General features: G+C 26.2%; 2 protein-coding genes and 1 long non-coding RNA gene across 4 annotated transcripts; all 3 read left to right on the top strand.

Moving 5' to 3' along the window:
* Positions 1–1,567: 1,567 nt before the first annotated feature.
* On the top strand, positions 1,568–3,490 carry LOC141528565 (uncharacterized). The gene is made up of 2 exons (XM_074244684.1): positions 1,568–1,829; positions 1,899–3,490. The coding sequence occupies exons 1-2, from the start codon at positions 1,700–1,702 to the stop codon at positions 3,176–3,178; spliced, it is 1,410 nt and encodes a 469-aa protein (XP_074100785.1). The 5' UTR covers positions 1,568–1,699; the 3' UTR covers positions 3,179–3,490.
* A 1,251-nt stretch (positions 3,491–4,741) lies between these two features.
* Positions 4,742–7,418, top strand: LOC141528659 (uncharacterized). 2 transcript variants are annotated; one of them, XR_012479419.1, is made up of 4 exons: positions 4,742–5,120; positions 5,197–5,649; positions 5,735–6,057; positions 6,583–7,418. XR_012479419.1 is itself a non-coding variant. In XM_074244816.1 (3 exons), the coding sequence occupies exons 1-3, from the start codon at positions 4,742–4,744 to the stop codon at positions 5,875–5,877; spliced, it is 975 nt and encodes a 324-aa protein (XP_074100917.1). In that variant the 3' UTR covers positions 5,878–7,418. The 2 variants fall into 2 exon arrangements, 1 of the variants encoding a protein (XP_074100917.1); XM_074244816.1 differs by having other exon boundaries at positions 5,735–7,418.
* Positions 7,419–14,458: 7,040 nt separating this feature from the next.
* Positions 14,459–15,106, top strand: LOC141528986 (uncharacterized). The gene is made up of 2 exons (XR_012479490.1): positions 14,459–14,905; positions 15,012–15,106. It is a non-coding gene; the product is annotated as an uncharacterized LOC141528986 (long non-coding RNA).
* Positions 15,107–18,275: the final 3,169 nt, after the last annotated feature.

The following is an 18,275-nucleotide window of genomic DNA, read 5'->3' as shown; positions in this document are numbered from 1 at the left end:
TATCATTATAAATGAACAATCTTATAAAAGCACATAAAACCTTAAAATTGCCCAAATAAAAATCAAAACCTTTCTAATAATACAAAATTTAATTAAAAAAATTAATTTTACAATAAAAAAACCCGAAAAGCCAAAATTATTTAAATTATTTTTTTATTTATTAGTTAATTGCTGTAAAAAAATTCTAAAAAAGAAAGAGAGTTAAAAAAGTGATGAAATAAATAAAAGGTGTTTGTCATAAAATATAAGCTACCAGCCGATCATACGCCTGAAGTAATTGCGAATCATTCCCAACAGAGATGGCAATGTAACCTCGAGTGGATAGAGACATTACAATGATTCAACAAATATAATAAAAGGTATATCGTATATGCCTTAGGACATGTACTTGAATTAAATGTAATCACCTAATCACTTATCGCCAACGACAATATCCCAAGGTTCTTCCGGTCTATATTTTATTAATAAAAAAAAGAATAATATTAATATTAATACTTAATATTTAATAGACTGTTACACTTAACCAGAAGCCGGAAGCTTGGAAATCCTTTACTGGCAAGTAAAAAAAATAATTAATCAATCCTCGGAGTCATCAATGTCCTCTTGTTTGTTTTTAATAATTTTTTTACATAATTTGGTAATTAAAGGAGTTTTTTTACTGGCAAGAACAATGGAATTAAAGCGAAATTTTTTTTATGACTTATTATGAATATTGAAAAATGGTAATGACGGAGTAATAATATAATAAATATAGTAATTGGTTGTTGGAAAAACCGCATTATTAAATTTTATGGTATAAATATCCTTAATAAACTACGGGTGATTGAATTTATTTTTTCCTTTAATTATTTTCACCTTGCTAGTGCTTCCTATATACTACAGAACCTCCAACTTCTATTTATTTATTTATTTATCTTTATTATTATTATTTTTAATTAAAAAATTATTAATCGCTTGTTTTTTATTGCCGTGGAAAATATACTATTAATTTTAGCTCCTGAAATTATGTTTCTTGTTTACGATAAAACTGTCAATAATTTCCAGTAAATATATGATTGATTGTTTGTAAATAAATTTTTCAATTGAAAATTACTTATTATACTTGAGTCATTTTTAATTAAAGGTTGTACTGACAGATAAAAATTTTTTAAATTACGCAGATCAGTTTTTGTAAGAAAAATTTAAATTTTAGACAGGAAATATTTTATTTAAAATTTTTTTAATGGATGCAAAAAATTTGTTTTATTCAGAAAATTCTACATGAAGAAATCATAAAAAACTGAAAATTTTTTAAAATAATTTTTCTAATTTATTTATAATTTATAATTTAAATAAAGTAAAAAAATTTTTGAATTTTGTCAAAATTTTAACAAAACTTTTAAAAATGTTCGTGGGAAATGAGTAAGAGATAGCAAGTGAGATAATAAGAAGCAATATAGTATGTGCAATTTGACTATACATTCAAGTTTCTAATTTCTAAAATTAAGCGATTAAAGAATCAATTCTCTGTAATAAATTCCGATGATAAATAAGTTTGTTTATTTTTCGCAAAAGTATACTTAAGTAATTTAAATACGTACAAGTACTTTCTACAATTTAAGCGTTCAGTTTTACAAAAGAAGCTTCTAATATTAATTTTTTTTTTTAATTCGCTGTTACAAGCGCTTGAATAATCAAATAAATTTCAAAAATAGTGAAAATGGCTCTTGGAGTGTTTGGAAGTGCTTTAAGAACATTAAAACCCCCAAAAATAACCTTCATAGGTCTGGTAGTTGCGATTGGAGTTGTGTGTACATGCGTGTCTCCCTGGCTTCACAAGGGCTCTAATGGTAATTTTGAAGGTTAAAATAGTTATAATTGCAAAAATAATAATAATAATTTAAATAAATTTATTTTAGATGGTTCAAAAAACCCGCGCAAAATTTCAAAGCGATCATCAATCAGTTCTCCGCTGAAAGTGCGCGTCAAAAGAAGAAAGATTGTAAAATTAGTCCCTGAGTTAATGGAGTTGAGTCAAAAAAATGAAGACTTGTCTACGGAATTTTTGTCCTTTAGATTTAGATCTGATAATATTTCTCAATTGCAAAGCAATATTATTTACGCAACAACTTTGAAGTCGAAGGGAACTCAAACTGATTTTCCGAATGTGGTCAATGCAATTGATAATAATAATAATAATTGTTGCAGTACTAATGATTTGCATAGTTCGATTGAATATAAGGAGATAATAAGAAGTGATCCGCCGGAAATCGGTGTTACGATTGGGAAAAAAATTGTTAAGCCTCCGCGGAAACATCCACCTTCTCAAGCAAAAGCGCAATTGTCATTTGTAATCAATTGTGACGATAAAGTTGATGATAATTGTGGTTTAAAGGATAAATTTTACAATTCACTGTACCCAGAAGTTAAAATAGATCAAAATGAAGATTCAAAAGAGTTCAAATCGGTGTTGGACAGAAATGACGGCGATAAAGAAGAAAGTTTATCGGAAATTCAGGGAAGAAAACTGAATTCTTTAGAATTAATGAATTCAATTGAAATTGAAAATAAAAAGCCAAAACTTGTGACGAGTTTCATAAAAAAGTGTCGGCGAATGCTAAATTTCAATGATTTTGATTTAAATATTGAGAGTGAGAGGAAAAGTCCATTGAAATCTTGGACCTCAATTACATCAGCTTTAGGAAGCCAACCAGCCGGTCACTCAACTTTGATCGACATCGATTTGTCTGGAGTAGCAGCTGGAGGTCAAGATGAAGACTATAATTCACCGAAACAACAGAAATCCAGCGAAAAGAAGATTAATTTGGATTCGGTTGTTAAAAGTAAAAATCTTGTCGTGGAAATGAACTCAAAAGAACGTCCAGAGTCTAGGATTATTGATGATGATCATCATTTTTGTCAGTATTGCAAAGATGCTGATTTTTACAGTGATTTATCGGCGGATAAAAATAAAAATTATTCCAGCAAAGAGTCTAGCCGTATTACGGGATTCGGCAAAGATTTGCATCAGTTATTGAGAGATGTGAAATCGATCTTTAAAATTCAACATAATTATCATAATTCCGAGGATAATGATGATGATATTGGTTGGGTTAAAATGTCGACGTTGAGAAGAAATACCAGTGTCACTTTTTTTAATAAAATTAATCGTAATAAAGGATGTTATAGTTTTCTTTGAATTTAAATCAATTGTAAAGAACAAATTATTGTAATTTATTTATTTATTTATTGTTGTAGTTATTGGAAATTGTTGTTTTATTTATAATTTGTCAATTGTAAATAATGCGGGTGATTATTCAATCAAGTAATTACACTTAATTAGCATTTTATTTTTTATTTTTTTACTACTCGAGTAATTATCACTACTTGAGTTAGTTTTTGAAAAGTGAAAATTTTTTTGTTACCGGGTGAAAAGAAATAATGATGATATTGTTCTAAAACAACCTCGAGACATAAAAATCGATAAAATAAAGGACTTAATAATGAACAATTAATCATTTAAATGAATGAGCTTGATCAACCTTTATCTAAATATATTTTTTCAAGGTTTTCGTGGTTTCAATTTTACATTTGCCTGGTTCAGAAGCTAAATTGTCAAGGTCATCAATAAATTCGGTCTTTTCGATACGTGTATGTGAAGCTCATACTGAATAAATTCATTTTTGTATGAATAACATCACATTTAAATAGGTTGACTTTTACCGGATATTTTGCAGTAACATATCGTCGGTGATACCGCGATATCGTAAGTAGTTTTACACCTATAAAATTTAATTTTTCCATTGTAAAATATTATAATATGAAAATGTAAATTTTGGATGGAGAAAATGTAAATTTAGCATGTGAAAAAAAATTTTTAATTTCCTAGAAAAATAATGTAAATTTAGGACGCGGAAAAAAATGTTAAATTTACATGGAAAATGTAAATTTACATGGGAAATGTAAATTTGCATTAAAAAAATGTAAATGGGTCATTCCATGCCAAATCGACAAATTTATTACCTGACCTCTTTCGATTTCGCTAAAAATTTTCTATCTTTTTCTACCCCCCGAAAGACATTTTTCAGAATTTTAAAAAATTTTTTTTCCAAACTCAAAAAAAGTTACGAATTTTCGAAAAAAACCGCTCTTTTTTTTTGAAAATGCTAGAACTTTTTAAAAATTGACCGTTTGGGAACTTTTTTTTCAAAATTTTTGTTTTTAAATGTAGTTTTTGAAAAAAATATGAAAAAATTTTCAGAATCCCAGATATATGAAATATTTTAGTTTTTTTGAAAAAACCGTGATTTTCTCAAAGTTGGACCATTTTTTTTTTTTTTTTTCTAAAAAAACTTCAACTAATTCCGCAGTGATCGCCGCATATTTCAGGATGTGATCGCTATTGCTTCTAATTTTTTTACTGTTTAAAAAAAAGTTTTTTACAATTTAGTTTATTTTTTTAACTTTTCGGCCAAATTTTTTTAGCTTACTCGTGAAACTTCAGAAGTTGAAAAATAATGTATCTTTCGAAAATTTTAAGTCGTTATCTTCCAAAATTTTTTTTTAAATTAAGTGATAATTATGTTTTTGTTTCATATTTGTTCAATTTTTTTGTACTAAAAATCACAACTGCACTATTGAAGTGTGCAGAAAAATATCCTCAGCCGATAATTTTTAAACTGTCGTCTATCGGTAAAAAGAGATCATCTCTACTTTATTCTGTTAAAATGAAGGTTATGTTAAAAGAATAATCGTATCGTTGATGTGTTCAAAGTGTCACAAAGATATAACATTATTAAATAAATTTACACAGTTTGACGGAGAGTTCTTTTTATCGAATTTTTGTTTACAAGTGATTACAATGCCAAAGTTTCGCGATCGATGTTGTAATCCACATAATTTGGAGAACCATCGGAAAACATCATCTTTGCGTAATGTACCACAAAATTTAGCTAATCGATACAATTTGTCAACTGTTGATCGAATATGCAGTTCATGCTATAAAAAATTACTTCATCATTACGCTGAAAGTCTTTCTGATGAAAGTGATGACAATGAACCCGATGAGCGTTCTGAGAATGATGAAAATATTCTTACCGGATCTATAGAAGTTGATAATTCCGGAGGCAATAACCTGACAGGTATTTTTGAAGCTTTTATGTTTCGATGTTCAACTATCATTGTTCTTTGTATTTTCTATTGATTATTTTTTTTTAGATCCAACAACAAGTGTTGGAGAATCACAAATTCAGCAAAGTAGTTCGTCGTTATCTGAACTCAGTTTGGAAATAACTCGTTCGATCGTAAATGAAGCTTTATTATTATTAAACCAATCTCCATTGCTAGCTAGAAGAGTAAATGATGAAACGTATTTAAACAATAAAGTTTCTCGTGTTGCTGATAGTTTGAAAAAGGCATTAGGAATTCCAAATCCTGTAGATTTTCAATGCAGCAACACAGATGCTGCTGAAATAATTAAAAAATTAAGAGAAAAGTTCCATGATACCAATACGACCAAATCTTTACGTATACAAATGTTGACTCTTATGCCATCAAGTTGGAGTATTGAGAAGATTGTTGAAGTAATGGGCACAACTACGTATATGGCGCGATTAGCAATAAATCTTGAAGCTGATAAAGGAATATTATCAATACCTGAAAAGAAAATGGGTGAGATATTGACTTACTAACTAATTTTTGTTTGAACAATTTATACGTATTTATATATAATTTTAATCATCACTCAATTTTTCAGGGCATGGATTATCTGTTGAAGTGTCATCAGCTGTTATAAATTTTTATAATGACAATGAAATGAGCAGTCCTATGCCAGGGAAAAAGATTTTGTTTCATTGCGTAATGATGATGGTACGAAAATTCAAATTGAAAAACGCTTAGTACTCTGTAATTTGAAGGAGTTACATAAGATATTTCAATCAAGATTTCCCGGAAGTAAGATCGGATTTTCGTCATTTGCATCTTTACGTCCAAAACACTGTATCTTAGCTGGTGGTTCGGGGACTCATACAGTTTGCGTTTGTTCTATTCATCAGAATGTCAAATTAATGATTTTAGGAGGTAAATTAAGTCGATTAACAGAAGGTTCAAATATGCCATTGAAAACTTACAGCGACTGTGTGAATGCTATTATCTGTGACAATCCCAAGACTGAGTGCTATTTCAATACATGTCTAAATTGTCCAGGCATTGACAACATAAAACAATTAATTTTCACAGAAATGGATAATCATGCAATCGATGAAATTCGTTACAAACAATGGGTGTCTACCCCAAAAGTAACTCTTGAAACAACGTTGAAAAATGCTTCGGATTTTGTTGATGATTTTTGTGATAAGCTTGTTGGTCTATTACCACATAATTTCATTGCAAAAGAACAATCGGCATATCTAAGAGCGCTAAAAGAATCGATAACCGATAACGAATTCATAGTAATTGTTGATTTTGCTGAAAATTATGCGTTTATTGTTCAAAATGCTGCACCGGGATTCCATTGGAATAACGATCAAGCAACAGTTTACACAGTCGTTATTTATTATAAGGTTAATAATCAACTAACTCATCAGAGTATGGTTATAATTTCAGACTGCTTAAACCATGATTCTATTGCTGTCCATGTTTATTCTGGAATTATTTTCGACTTTATCAAATCTCTTTCGCCCACAGTCTCCAAAGTATTTTTTTTTTTCGGATGGTGCACCGCAACAGTATAAAAATTATAAGCATTTTAGTAATTTATCCCATTATCGTGAAGATTTTGGTGTACCAGTTGAATGGAATTTTTTTGCAACGGCTCACGGCAAAGGGCCTTGTGACGGAGTCGGTGGGACGGTTAAAATGAGGGCCTCGAGAGCAAGTCTGCAATTACCACCTGATGAGCAAATATTAACACCTGTACAATTTTTTGAATGGGTGTGAAAAAATTTGACAAATATAAATGTGCGATTCTCAACAGTTGACGCCTACAATCTGATGAAAGACAAACTAGAAGATCGTTTTAAAAATGCCAAAACCATCCCAGCAACACAGAAAATACATAAAATTTCGCCGTTGGAAGATGGTATAGTGGAAGTTAAGTCATTTTCTTTTTCGGATCAGTCTTTAACTCATAGCACAGTGAAAAAAGAAGACAATCATTAAGTAAAAAGAAATAAGGAAATAGATGTTATCATAAAGAATAGATGTTATTGTAAATAAATAAACTAATTAATGAATAAATAAATCAATAAATATTAGAACCTGGTCAGAAGAAAATGTTTTATATGAAATACATTCACGGATAAAAAGGTGATGTAAAATTTGTATCACTGTAGACGCTAATTTTGTATCTAATGTATTATGTCCTATACTTTACTATACTATGATACAGCATTTTCTATAGTAGTGAACCGAATATAGCATCACCTGACGTAAAATTTGTATCACTTTTTTTCCGTGTTGATTTCAGGACAAGTAATAAAAGTGATTTTTATTTATGTAGAAATATGAGGTTGGAAGTATGAATTTAAAAAAAAAAAAAAATTTTGGAAGATAACGACTTAAAATTTTTGAAAGATACATTATTTTTTAACTTCTGAAGTTTCACGAGTAAGCTAAAAAATTTGGCCGAAAAGTTAAAAAAATAAACTAAATTGTAAAAAAACTTTTTTTTTAAATAGTAAAAAAATTAGAAGCAATAGCGATCACATCCTGAAATATGCGGGGATCACTGCGGAATTAGTTGAAGTTTTTTAGAAAAAAAAAAAAAAAAAAAAATGGTCCAACTTTGAGAAAATCACGGTTTTTTCAAAAAAACTAAAATATTTCATATATCTGGGATTCTGAAAATTTTTTCATATTTTTTTTCAAAAACTACATTTAAAAACAAAAATTTTGAAAAAAAAAAGTTCCCAAACGGTCAATTTTTAAAAAAGTTCTAGCATTTTCAAAAAAAAAGAGCGGTTTTTTTCGAAAATTCGTAACTTTTTTTGAGTTTGGAAAAAAAATTTTTTAAAATTCTGAAAAATGTCTTTCGGGGGGTAGAAAAAGATAGAAAATTTTTAGCGAAATCGAAAGAGGTCAGGTAATAAATTTGTCGATTTGGCATGGAATGACCCAAATGTAGCATGTAAAAAATTTTTTTACTTAAAAAAAAATTCTATAAATTTAGAACATGGAAAAAATGTGAAATTTACGTGGAAAAATTGTAAATTTTATATTAAAAAAATGCATTATATAAATCTTAATAAAATTATATCTGACTAAAACTTTTCCATAATTTATACAAAATTTTTTCAAATCTATTCCTGAAAATTAAAAAATATAATTTTTATAAATCCATCCGAGTAAATTTAACAATTTTTCTCCATAAATATGATATTACTCAACAAGCAATTTTTACATAACCATTTGTCTCATTTACAATTCTCTCGACCATAATTCCTTCCCTCCGATGGACAACAACAATCAAGAACACAAATAAGATCGTAAAATTAAACAATTCAAGATACTTATAATGCCACAAAATTTGCAAGCGACTCCTAATATAAAATTCAACCTGTTTACAATGAACGCATCTTATTTAAAACTGAAATCTAATATCCAAATCATCAACATAGTAAACAAGACGGTAAACCCAAGATATTTTTCCATTGACGTAAAATAGTAAAATTTATCACAATTTACCTCATCAGTTATATTCTCCAAATAAATAAATATTTTACATAAGAAGTACTTAAATTCAGATAAAAAACTACTTCTTAACCATTTCTTGTCACTTTTTCCTGCTACCGGGTATTTTTACGAATCCGGGGTTTCCCCGGGACTTGTCTAAAATATTTCCAAGCCCGCAAACCTGCTCGGGGTTTCCTTCGCTCAAAAAAACCCACTAAAGTTTACTTTAGTGTTACAGTCCTTAGAAAAAATAAAAATAATGAAATGTCACGAATGTGTATTTAATTAATTACAGTTATGCATTATTAGACACTCGGCATTAGTATTGGCGAAATAAAAAACTAAAAAGCAATGAAACATTTGATGACGCATTTAACAAATATATATATATAGATATATATAACGCGCTGAGGTAGGTCGTTGCAGTCTGACCGGTTACCGGTTATCTTATTCCGAAGAACTCGATCTTGCATGCATGTATGTACATATTATAAATTAATAAAAATGTAATGACGTATTTAACTAATAGTACTTGTCATCATCGCCGACAAGGTCACACACACACACACACACACACACACACACACACACACACACACACACACACACACACACACACACACACACCGTGTCTTAAATATTAATTAATTAATTAATTTGGTATTTGTCATCGCGCTAACGACCATCAGATAAAATCTAAGCTCAATTTTCCTCAATTAAAAATTATTTTACCACTCGATCGGCAATATTAAAAATTACGTAACAATAAGACATATTATTGAATGCTACGCGTCAAATTCCAATAATTAAAATGATAATTAAGCTTTTTGTTCCTGTAATTATTTGATTTTTCCCGCAAGACTGCTTTAAATGATTTCTAATGATTTAATAAGTTTCATTATTTTTATACTGTCGGGTTTTAAATTTCAAATTTAGATTATTTTTTTCCTACTTTTTGTCTAGAGTAGTTTTTAAAAATAATTTTATATTCGAATCGACACTTTAATACGTTATTCAATACTTATTATCGAGGACACGAGCCAACACGCCTCTTTTCACGTGATAACTTTGGTCCTGCCTTCATTAGTATTTACCGGTACGGTGATATAATCACTTGGAAATTAAAATTATCTATGAAGATATACATACTTGCATATTTTTCAATCATAATCTAATAATATTATTCATTAATTTATAGCACTAATTTTTTATTTTTTTTTTTTTTTTTTTTTATACCAAAACACGCAATTTTAAATCCTCAATTTTTGATTAAATTGAAATTAACTTTTGACAATTTAAAAATAAACTAAGTGTGAAAAATTATTTTTAAAAAATTACATTTATCATTTTTTTGGAAATTCTTTTTAAATTAATTTTTTTTGCTATAATTTATTTTAAAAATTCTAAAAATTATACACAGAAAAAAAATTAACTTGAATTAAGACGAAAAATTTTTGAATTAATTTAAATTTACATAAACCATGAATAATTTTTTTGTTTTAGAATTTTTCTACTCAAATCAACAAGATAAAATCCTTCAAAATTATTTAATTGATTCAAGTAAATTTCTTTTTCTCTGTAGATGTCTTTTAATTTCAGTATCATAATTTTTGGCGATTACAACAATAAAAAAATGTTATTACATCTTATCTTAAGAAAGACTTTTTAAAAAAAATTTTTACCGATTTATGTATGGAATTTTTGGCATGTAATCAGGATAACCCGGAAAAAAATAGACGAATCAAGATGGGGTTTTTTTTAATAGCTTCGGAATTTCATAAACTAGTTTGGTATTGATACTAACTATTTAACTCGGTTTCGTTTAATTATTAGTAATAAAAAACTAATCTTAAGTTTACTTTTGGATTTTCCAAACTTTTGTCGGTTTAATATTCGGTAATTATATTAATTAGTCATTTCATTTACTTGATGCTTATTTTATTTATATACAAGCCCCGACAAGAATATTCTTCGATAATATCTCCTACCACAATGGATTAGTTTTTAATTATAATTACGATTGGAATTGAAACATTAAAACTTTTTAAAAGTCAATGAAAACATAAAGATAATGTGTTAATTTAAAATTAAAAATTTTAATTATTGCATGATTAAAAACTGTATATCGATCAAGTAATAAATCCACAACCAATTATGCAAGTCTGAGTATAATTATTAAAAATAGATTCGTCATTGATTACTTGGCTTTGTATTTTGTTTTTTCACATTTTTTTTTTTTTTTTTTTTTTTATAAATTTATATAATTATTGCGTCGTTTATGGAAAAATCGAGAACTGCTTTTTAAAAAAATAAAATCTGTAAATTTACGACTGAACTTTTGTATATCATTAGGCTGTGAATGCATTGGATTTTATTAGTTTCTTCCTAAAAATAGCATAGACGTTAATGTTTTTGTTGTTGTTGTGGTTGTTGAGGTTTATCCTGTATTTATTGTCACAAAATAAAAAGAGTTTGCATATCTACTTAAAGACCATAAAATTTAATTTCTGTTGTGTTAAAAAAAAAAAATTTATTATGCAATTCCTGATAGTTAAGATATTCAAAGAAAAATTACATATCACATATATTTGAATATTTAATTGCAAACGACGCATACTTATAATTATTTTGCAACATTAACCGACTAATGTTATCATTCTATCAATGACAAAAAATTATTATATTATTATTATTTAAAATTATTTATGTTTTAAATAAAATATGAAAAAAAAAATTGTGTGTTTAATTGATTGTATCTGAGGATATCTTTATACAATGTATTAATAAATTGGTAATAAATAATAAATAAATAAATAATAACTTAATTGTTGCATTTAATATTATAATGACTGATATTAATAATAATTATTTGCTATTAAATATTTATATATATAATTTTTATAAAAATAAATTTCAATTGAAAATATTTTTAAATTTTTAATAAAATATTATTATTATTATTATTATTATTATTATTATTATTATTTTTATTTGATTAAAAATTTCTTCAAAAAATTAAGAATTATTATTTATTGTCAAAATTTTAAATCAAAAATAATAATAATAAATTAAAAAAAAAATAAGTGTATTATTAATTTTTGGGCTTAAATAAATTGTAGATCTAACGTTTGAATAAATTAAAATTCTAAAGGTTAAATAATCTTTTATTAATTTTATTAAAAAGAAAAAGAAAAAAATTTTACGATAATTTCTTCAAAATAATTATAAAAAATTTTTGCCGTTTGATATTTTATAAAAATTATCCGAATTCAACACCCATTAAATAAAATATAAAACCCTTTAACGTAGGTGTCGAAGAATTGTAAGCTTGTAAGCAATGGAAAAAAGTAATAATTATCAGAATAATAAGGGGTTAATAAAACATAAAATAATGTTAAAAAATGGATATTATGGATCGTTAGGACTTTCACTATTAGATCGTTTTATTGCGCATTGCTAATCCCTTCACCCTCAAGGTGACAATAAAATGGGTTACCATTGACGTAGTTAATATTTGTATCCCCCTCTCTTTTTTTCGCTTAAATTCTGCATTCAGTTGTCGTATGTGTTCTATCTAACTGCTAACTTAATAATAATAATAATAATAATAATAATAATAATAATAATAATGATTACTCATTAACTTGACGGAGGAAATTTTCACAAGATCGACGGATTGACTCAAATCATGTAATGTCAATATCATTGAGCAAAAAAAAAATTACCACGAAAGAATGCGATGGTGACGGAAAAAGTACAAAGAAAATAAATAAAATATACAGCGATGAGTGTCGGGATTTCCCGGGACTGAGTTATAGAAGCGGAGGAAGACAAAGAGGAGAATGAAATTTCTTCGTAATCTCGTTGAATTAAGGATAATTTTTTTTATCAAGTTTTTTCTTTTTCTTCTTAAAAATTAAATAGGATTACGCGATATTGTTTAATTAAAAAATCTAACGCGGGTAGATCAGATTTAGAAATCAATTAAATAATCGAATGTTAATTTCTGTTGAAATGATGTTATATAATTTAATATTTTTATAAAATTTATATATCTCAGATAATAATTTTGCAACAATTGGCAATAGTTATATAATTTAGAATTAGAAGGGTGAATGGGACTAATTTAATTTGTATATTAATTTTGTATTTGCTCATTTTAATGTCCTATTTAAATCAAATATTTCGATTATAATTTATTGACAGTTTATCATTTACCCGCCTTTAAGTTTAATTTTATACTATTTACATACAGTATCACAATCTTTCCTGTCAATAGTCCGAGCCATCAGACTATTTTATTATTTTTAACTTTAATGATTTCAATTAATAAGTTTATTATTAAAAAGCAATCTGAATATATTTAGAGTAGGAGTAATTAATTCCTGAGTTAAATTTAAAAAACTACAACAACTAAATGATCGTTTTTAGTTGATTTATTAAAAATCTAACTATTGCAGCCGTTCTATGGCACAACTTTAAAAAAATTTAGTCATTTTTTGACTTAGTTAATTTTTTTTTTTTTTTTTTTTTAATTAAAATTTATAAATATTGAAAAAAAAAAAAAGTTTTTTTGACCTCACGTAAAAATTTTGCATTTGATAATTATTAACCATTTTTTTAAATTTCCCCGCTTAAAATGTTAATAATAATAATAATAATAATAATAATAATAATAGTTATTCCAGTATAATAATTTATAAAATTATTAAAATTCAAAAAGACCGACCCAGTAATATTAATAAATATTAATAAATAAAAATTGAATATAGATGATCATAAAATAATAGTAATCGATTAAAAATAAAATACCAATGCCTATAATCTAGATCCATAAAAAAATAATGATAACCATCTACATAACGACATAAGGCAAGGTCATTAAAGACACTTTGTATCCACGTCTTGTAGCTCGTGTTATGTCACAGTCCGTTTGTAATTTAATTACCAATTAACAATCTACTTATCAACACTTAACATTGTAAAGATTTCCATCTATAAAAGACGGATGTGAAAAAAACCAAGAAAGCACCGAGTCATTGGCCTTTCTTCTAAACAAAAATAATAATGACTAATGAATTGTGCTTATATTGATTGATGATCTCAATGCTGAATCAATAATTGTAATCCTTGATATTAAGTCCTTGACTTAGATGTATGTGTAAATATTAATATTATTATTATTATTATTATATTATCCCTTGCTTGATTTCTCACAGAAAAATGTTGTCCCTAGTAAAGAGATTATGGTGATGATTCCGTGGGATTACTTTTTATTTCTAGGAGTATATTTATCAGAATTTCTATTTCCAACACGGATATGTCTTCAGGGTGCTATTCACTCTAGCTATCAACCCTCAGCTTTATTTTATCGCTCTCGTGAGGTCAAAAATTTTATTTTTTTAATATTTATAAATTTTTATTTAAAAAAAAAAAAAAAAAAAATAAAAAAAATAAAATTTTAAAATGGTTAAATTTTAAAATTGGCGCCATAAGTACAGCTGCAATACTTAGATTTTAATGAAATCTACTAAAAATTTGAAATAAAAAAAAATTTCTCGATAAAATTTTTTAAATGAAGAAAATAAAATTCTTAAAAATATTTTTTTTTGATTCAAATTAATTTAACTTTTTCTGTATCGTGAAATGTTTTGTTTCTTACGAATATAAATTATTTTTTCAGCACTCGTGGCTGGTGGCTGTTGCGAAAAAAGGCGCTTGTTAACCGCGGCACGTTTATGGAAAATAATTACAGCAAGATGCTAAAATATAAATATGAGAATAAATAATATTGTTTACTTGTTACAGATAAGGTTTTTATCCTTAGAGTTAATGGCTCGGTGACTGATTTGCTGAATTTACAAGACTGACACTGGCTGTCAAGGCACGTCATAAGAAAGAAGGTTACACTTATCACGGAAGCAGTTAATATTATTATTCTAAGTTACTCTTATTGTCGGAAGTACTCAGCCTACAATCAGAATTAACCTTTTTTTTTGTTATTTTCAAATTTTAACCTTCGGGACTTTTACATATTAACCAGACGTCCGCGTGATTTCGTACAACATTTCTACGATAGAATAGAATTTAAAGTTCGATTTGTACTTGACAAGTTACTCTTTTTATTACAATCACTTTTTTAAATGTAATTATCATAATTATATTGATTAATCTTTTAACTGTATAAATATCAGCGCTGTAATTATCCGTTTAATTGTTGGTGGGAAAAAACAAATTATTATAGACAGTGATGATGGTAATAATTATTGTTGTTATGATTTATGATTAGTGTAATTTAATATTTATAATTTACGCGAGTGGATTGATAGATTTTTATAAGAAGTTTATTTGTTAATTTGTAGATGTTTAACTGGAGGAGCTAATTGGGTGAAGTGAAGAAAAAAATAAATAATAAAATAAGAACTCACGAACAATCAGTCGTGCATATCGACACTGACCCATTCGTTGGTTATTATTGCGTAAAATTATACTCATTGTTTTTTAGATTTAAGTGTGCGGATTATTAACGTGGTCATTGGATTTATTGTAGTTTTTACTGTTTTATGCTTCTTGTGGTTTACTATGACTCATTAATTCATTCATTGTTGTTATTATTATTATAATGAGTTTAAATTAAAATTTTCAATTTTCTAAGCCAATTTTTTATGTGACTATAAATAAATTAAATTTTGCTTTATTAAATAATTACTTTTGTTAAGTTGCACTGTACTTTCTTAAATATTGACGTTTTTAAAAATCTAAGCTCATCCCGAAGTTACATTCATCAAGAGCTTTCATTTGAGTACCCACATGCATTTTGATATATTTTTCATATATACATATATATAAAATATATAAATATATGAAAAATTGATGTCGGTACTCGAATGAAAGGTCTCGATGAGTGTAACATCGGGATGAGCTTATATCCTTAAAAATGTCAATAATTCACAAGATACCAGGTCATTTCTTAATTTTGTTCGAAATTGTTCTTATTCTCTTAATAATAAAGATAATAATTAAAAAAATTTTTTAAGACGTCAAATTTACGTCTAATAAAATTTATTTTGTTTTCAATAAATTTAATCTGTTTGTAAAAATAAAAATGATGATTTTAATCAATACTACGATAAACAATGCATAAAAATTTTAATTTGAATACCGTAAAATTTACAACTGGATTTAAATAAAAATAAACTAGTTTTGAATATTTGCAACAAAGTAACAATTTAATTCATAATATGGTAAACAACACATTAAATCGATAATATTTTTATCGGGGGAAAATTTAGCGAACTGTTGAAATATAACTTGTTTTTTTTTTATTAGAAGGTTCGACTATATGGCTAATAAATAAGTAAGTTAATAATGACAATAATAATAAATAAAAATAATAATAATTAGGAACAGAATTCAATCGATACGCCGGTATCCCCTTGAATAATTATTAAAATAAAAACACTCTCAACAGGATTGACAGAGTGTGTTCACGTGCCATTGGCACGCTATTGTGATCACATCAATCCTGGATATATTATATTATTATATGCGATTTGATAACTAAACGGACTAAGAGAACATAGAGGACGATCAAGAAAATTTCACTATATAAATAACAATTAATTAAATCGATAAATTATCCTAACATATTTAATTATTTTAATCATATAATTAATTATAAAGAGTGTCCCTGAAAGTGTAAGTGATAACGGTAGTTAGAGATTACGGTTTCGTGGCAACACGCATTGATGATGCTTTTATTGAATTAAAGATATATAAATCCTAGTTATAAGTCTTAATGATTATCATAATCGAGCCCCTCGCCTTTATTTAATCACTCTATTCATATTTGTATTTGTACTGAAAGAATTCAATATCTTCAAGGTTTATCATCGACTAATATAATCGATTTGCATTGAGGAAATAATCATTACAAAGTAACGACGATTTTATTACATAACTACTCTTGAGATCGTGATATCTGTTCTTTGCGTTTAATTATAATATAACCTGGTAAGGACATTAGCATTTACCACTTGCCATTATTTTATTGTTGTAGAAAATTTTTGTTCCGGTTTTATTATTATTATTATTATTATTATTATTATTATTATTATTATTATTATTATTATTATTATTATTATTATTATTATTATTATTCAAAAATATAAAATTATTAATAATAGCAATAATAATAATAATGCACTTGTTTTCTTAAATCATTAAAAATTTATTATTATTATTTGTTTACTTATTTCATCAGCTTTTAATTTTTTACCAACTCATTATTTAACATTTCAATAATATATGGACCGATATTCAAAAATACTTCAGACTTTATTATCTTCCTGTCTAATATTTATCATTTTTCAATTATGAATAATTGTAATACTAAGGTTAATTTTTTTGTTACAACTGTTTATTTACAATGAAAATTTTATGACTGATTAGTGACCTTGAAGTTAAATTCTTCCGGTAGTTTAAGGTCATTGGTAAATTGTTACCGATCTAAACCACAAATATTATTTTATTTTATTTTTTATCAAATAATAATCATTGTGATTAGGTAATACCGTAAAAAAATAATTGAATAGCCATTTTTTATAATGTTTTCATTAAAAAGGAAAGTTACTGCGAATGAAATAATTTTTTTTATAATATATTCTGTATTATTTTTTAATTATATCGGAACTTATTGCCCGTATAATTATTTTCAAGACAAAGAATCAAGATTTTATTTAAACAACTTTTATGCAAAGACAAATTTCTTTGTAATTGGTATTAGCAAGTGTTATCCAGCATAGACAGGCGCGGTAGCCTTGATACATGAAAGTCTGATTAGATTTCATCGAGCGCATAAATTGTGAATTAATAGTTATCGGCTTTGAAAAAAAATAATAAATAAATAAATATATAAATGACAGAGCCGGAATATTCATTCTTGTAAAGAAGTAATATTGGGAACGTAACGGATTTTATTGAGGAAGGAAATATAAGTTCTTTTGTGTCAAAAATTTCTCTGTAATGAAAAGTAATTATTTCTAGTGTTTATTGATAATTACAATTGCGCGATAGGTTCACAGAAAAATAATAGTTTAAAGTACAATTTATAAAAGGTGAGTTCTCCGAACAAGAAATTAGAAAAATTTAATTTTCATGAATTTTTTAAGAATTAAATTTTAAAACTGTAAAAATAAATAGAAATGTATTTTTTAATTTTTTTATTGGCAGCTCTTCTTATTGTTAAACTAAAAAATTAACTCGATTCAAGAAAAAAAATTCTTGAAACAAGAAAACTTGTTTTATAAGTTTCATTGACTCGAATTAAGACAAAAAATTCTTGAATAAAATTAATTTTTTTCTGAGCCCAGAAATGGTATTTTTAAAATACTCCTTTTCTATTCTGTATCAAAAGTGAATTTTTATATTATTAGAAAAAAAATGTTTTTTTTTTTTTTTTTTTTTTTTTATTGTAAAGTTCAACTGCTTGTCAAAAATATGAAAAAGCACAATTTACAATAAATTTTATTAAAGTTGAATGGCTCAAGTAAAAAACAGGAAAAATTTTTAGAAAATTCTAAAAACCAATCTAAAGATTTTATTTTATAAAAATGTTATTTAAAATT

Source organism: Cotesia typhae, unplaced genomic scaffold, assembly GCF_013202065.1.
Source record: "Cotesia typhae breed Kobodo isofemale line unplaced genomic scaffold, CoteBio_Ctyphae contig_44, whole genome shotgun sequence".
Classification (NCBI taxonomy): Eukaryota; Metazoa; Arthropoda; class Insecta; order Hymenoptera; family Braconidae; genus Cotesia; species Cotesia typhae.
The sequence above is the reverse complement of the archived record's forward strand: the minus strand, read 5'-3'. Positions and strand labels throughout refer to the sequence as shown.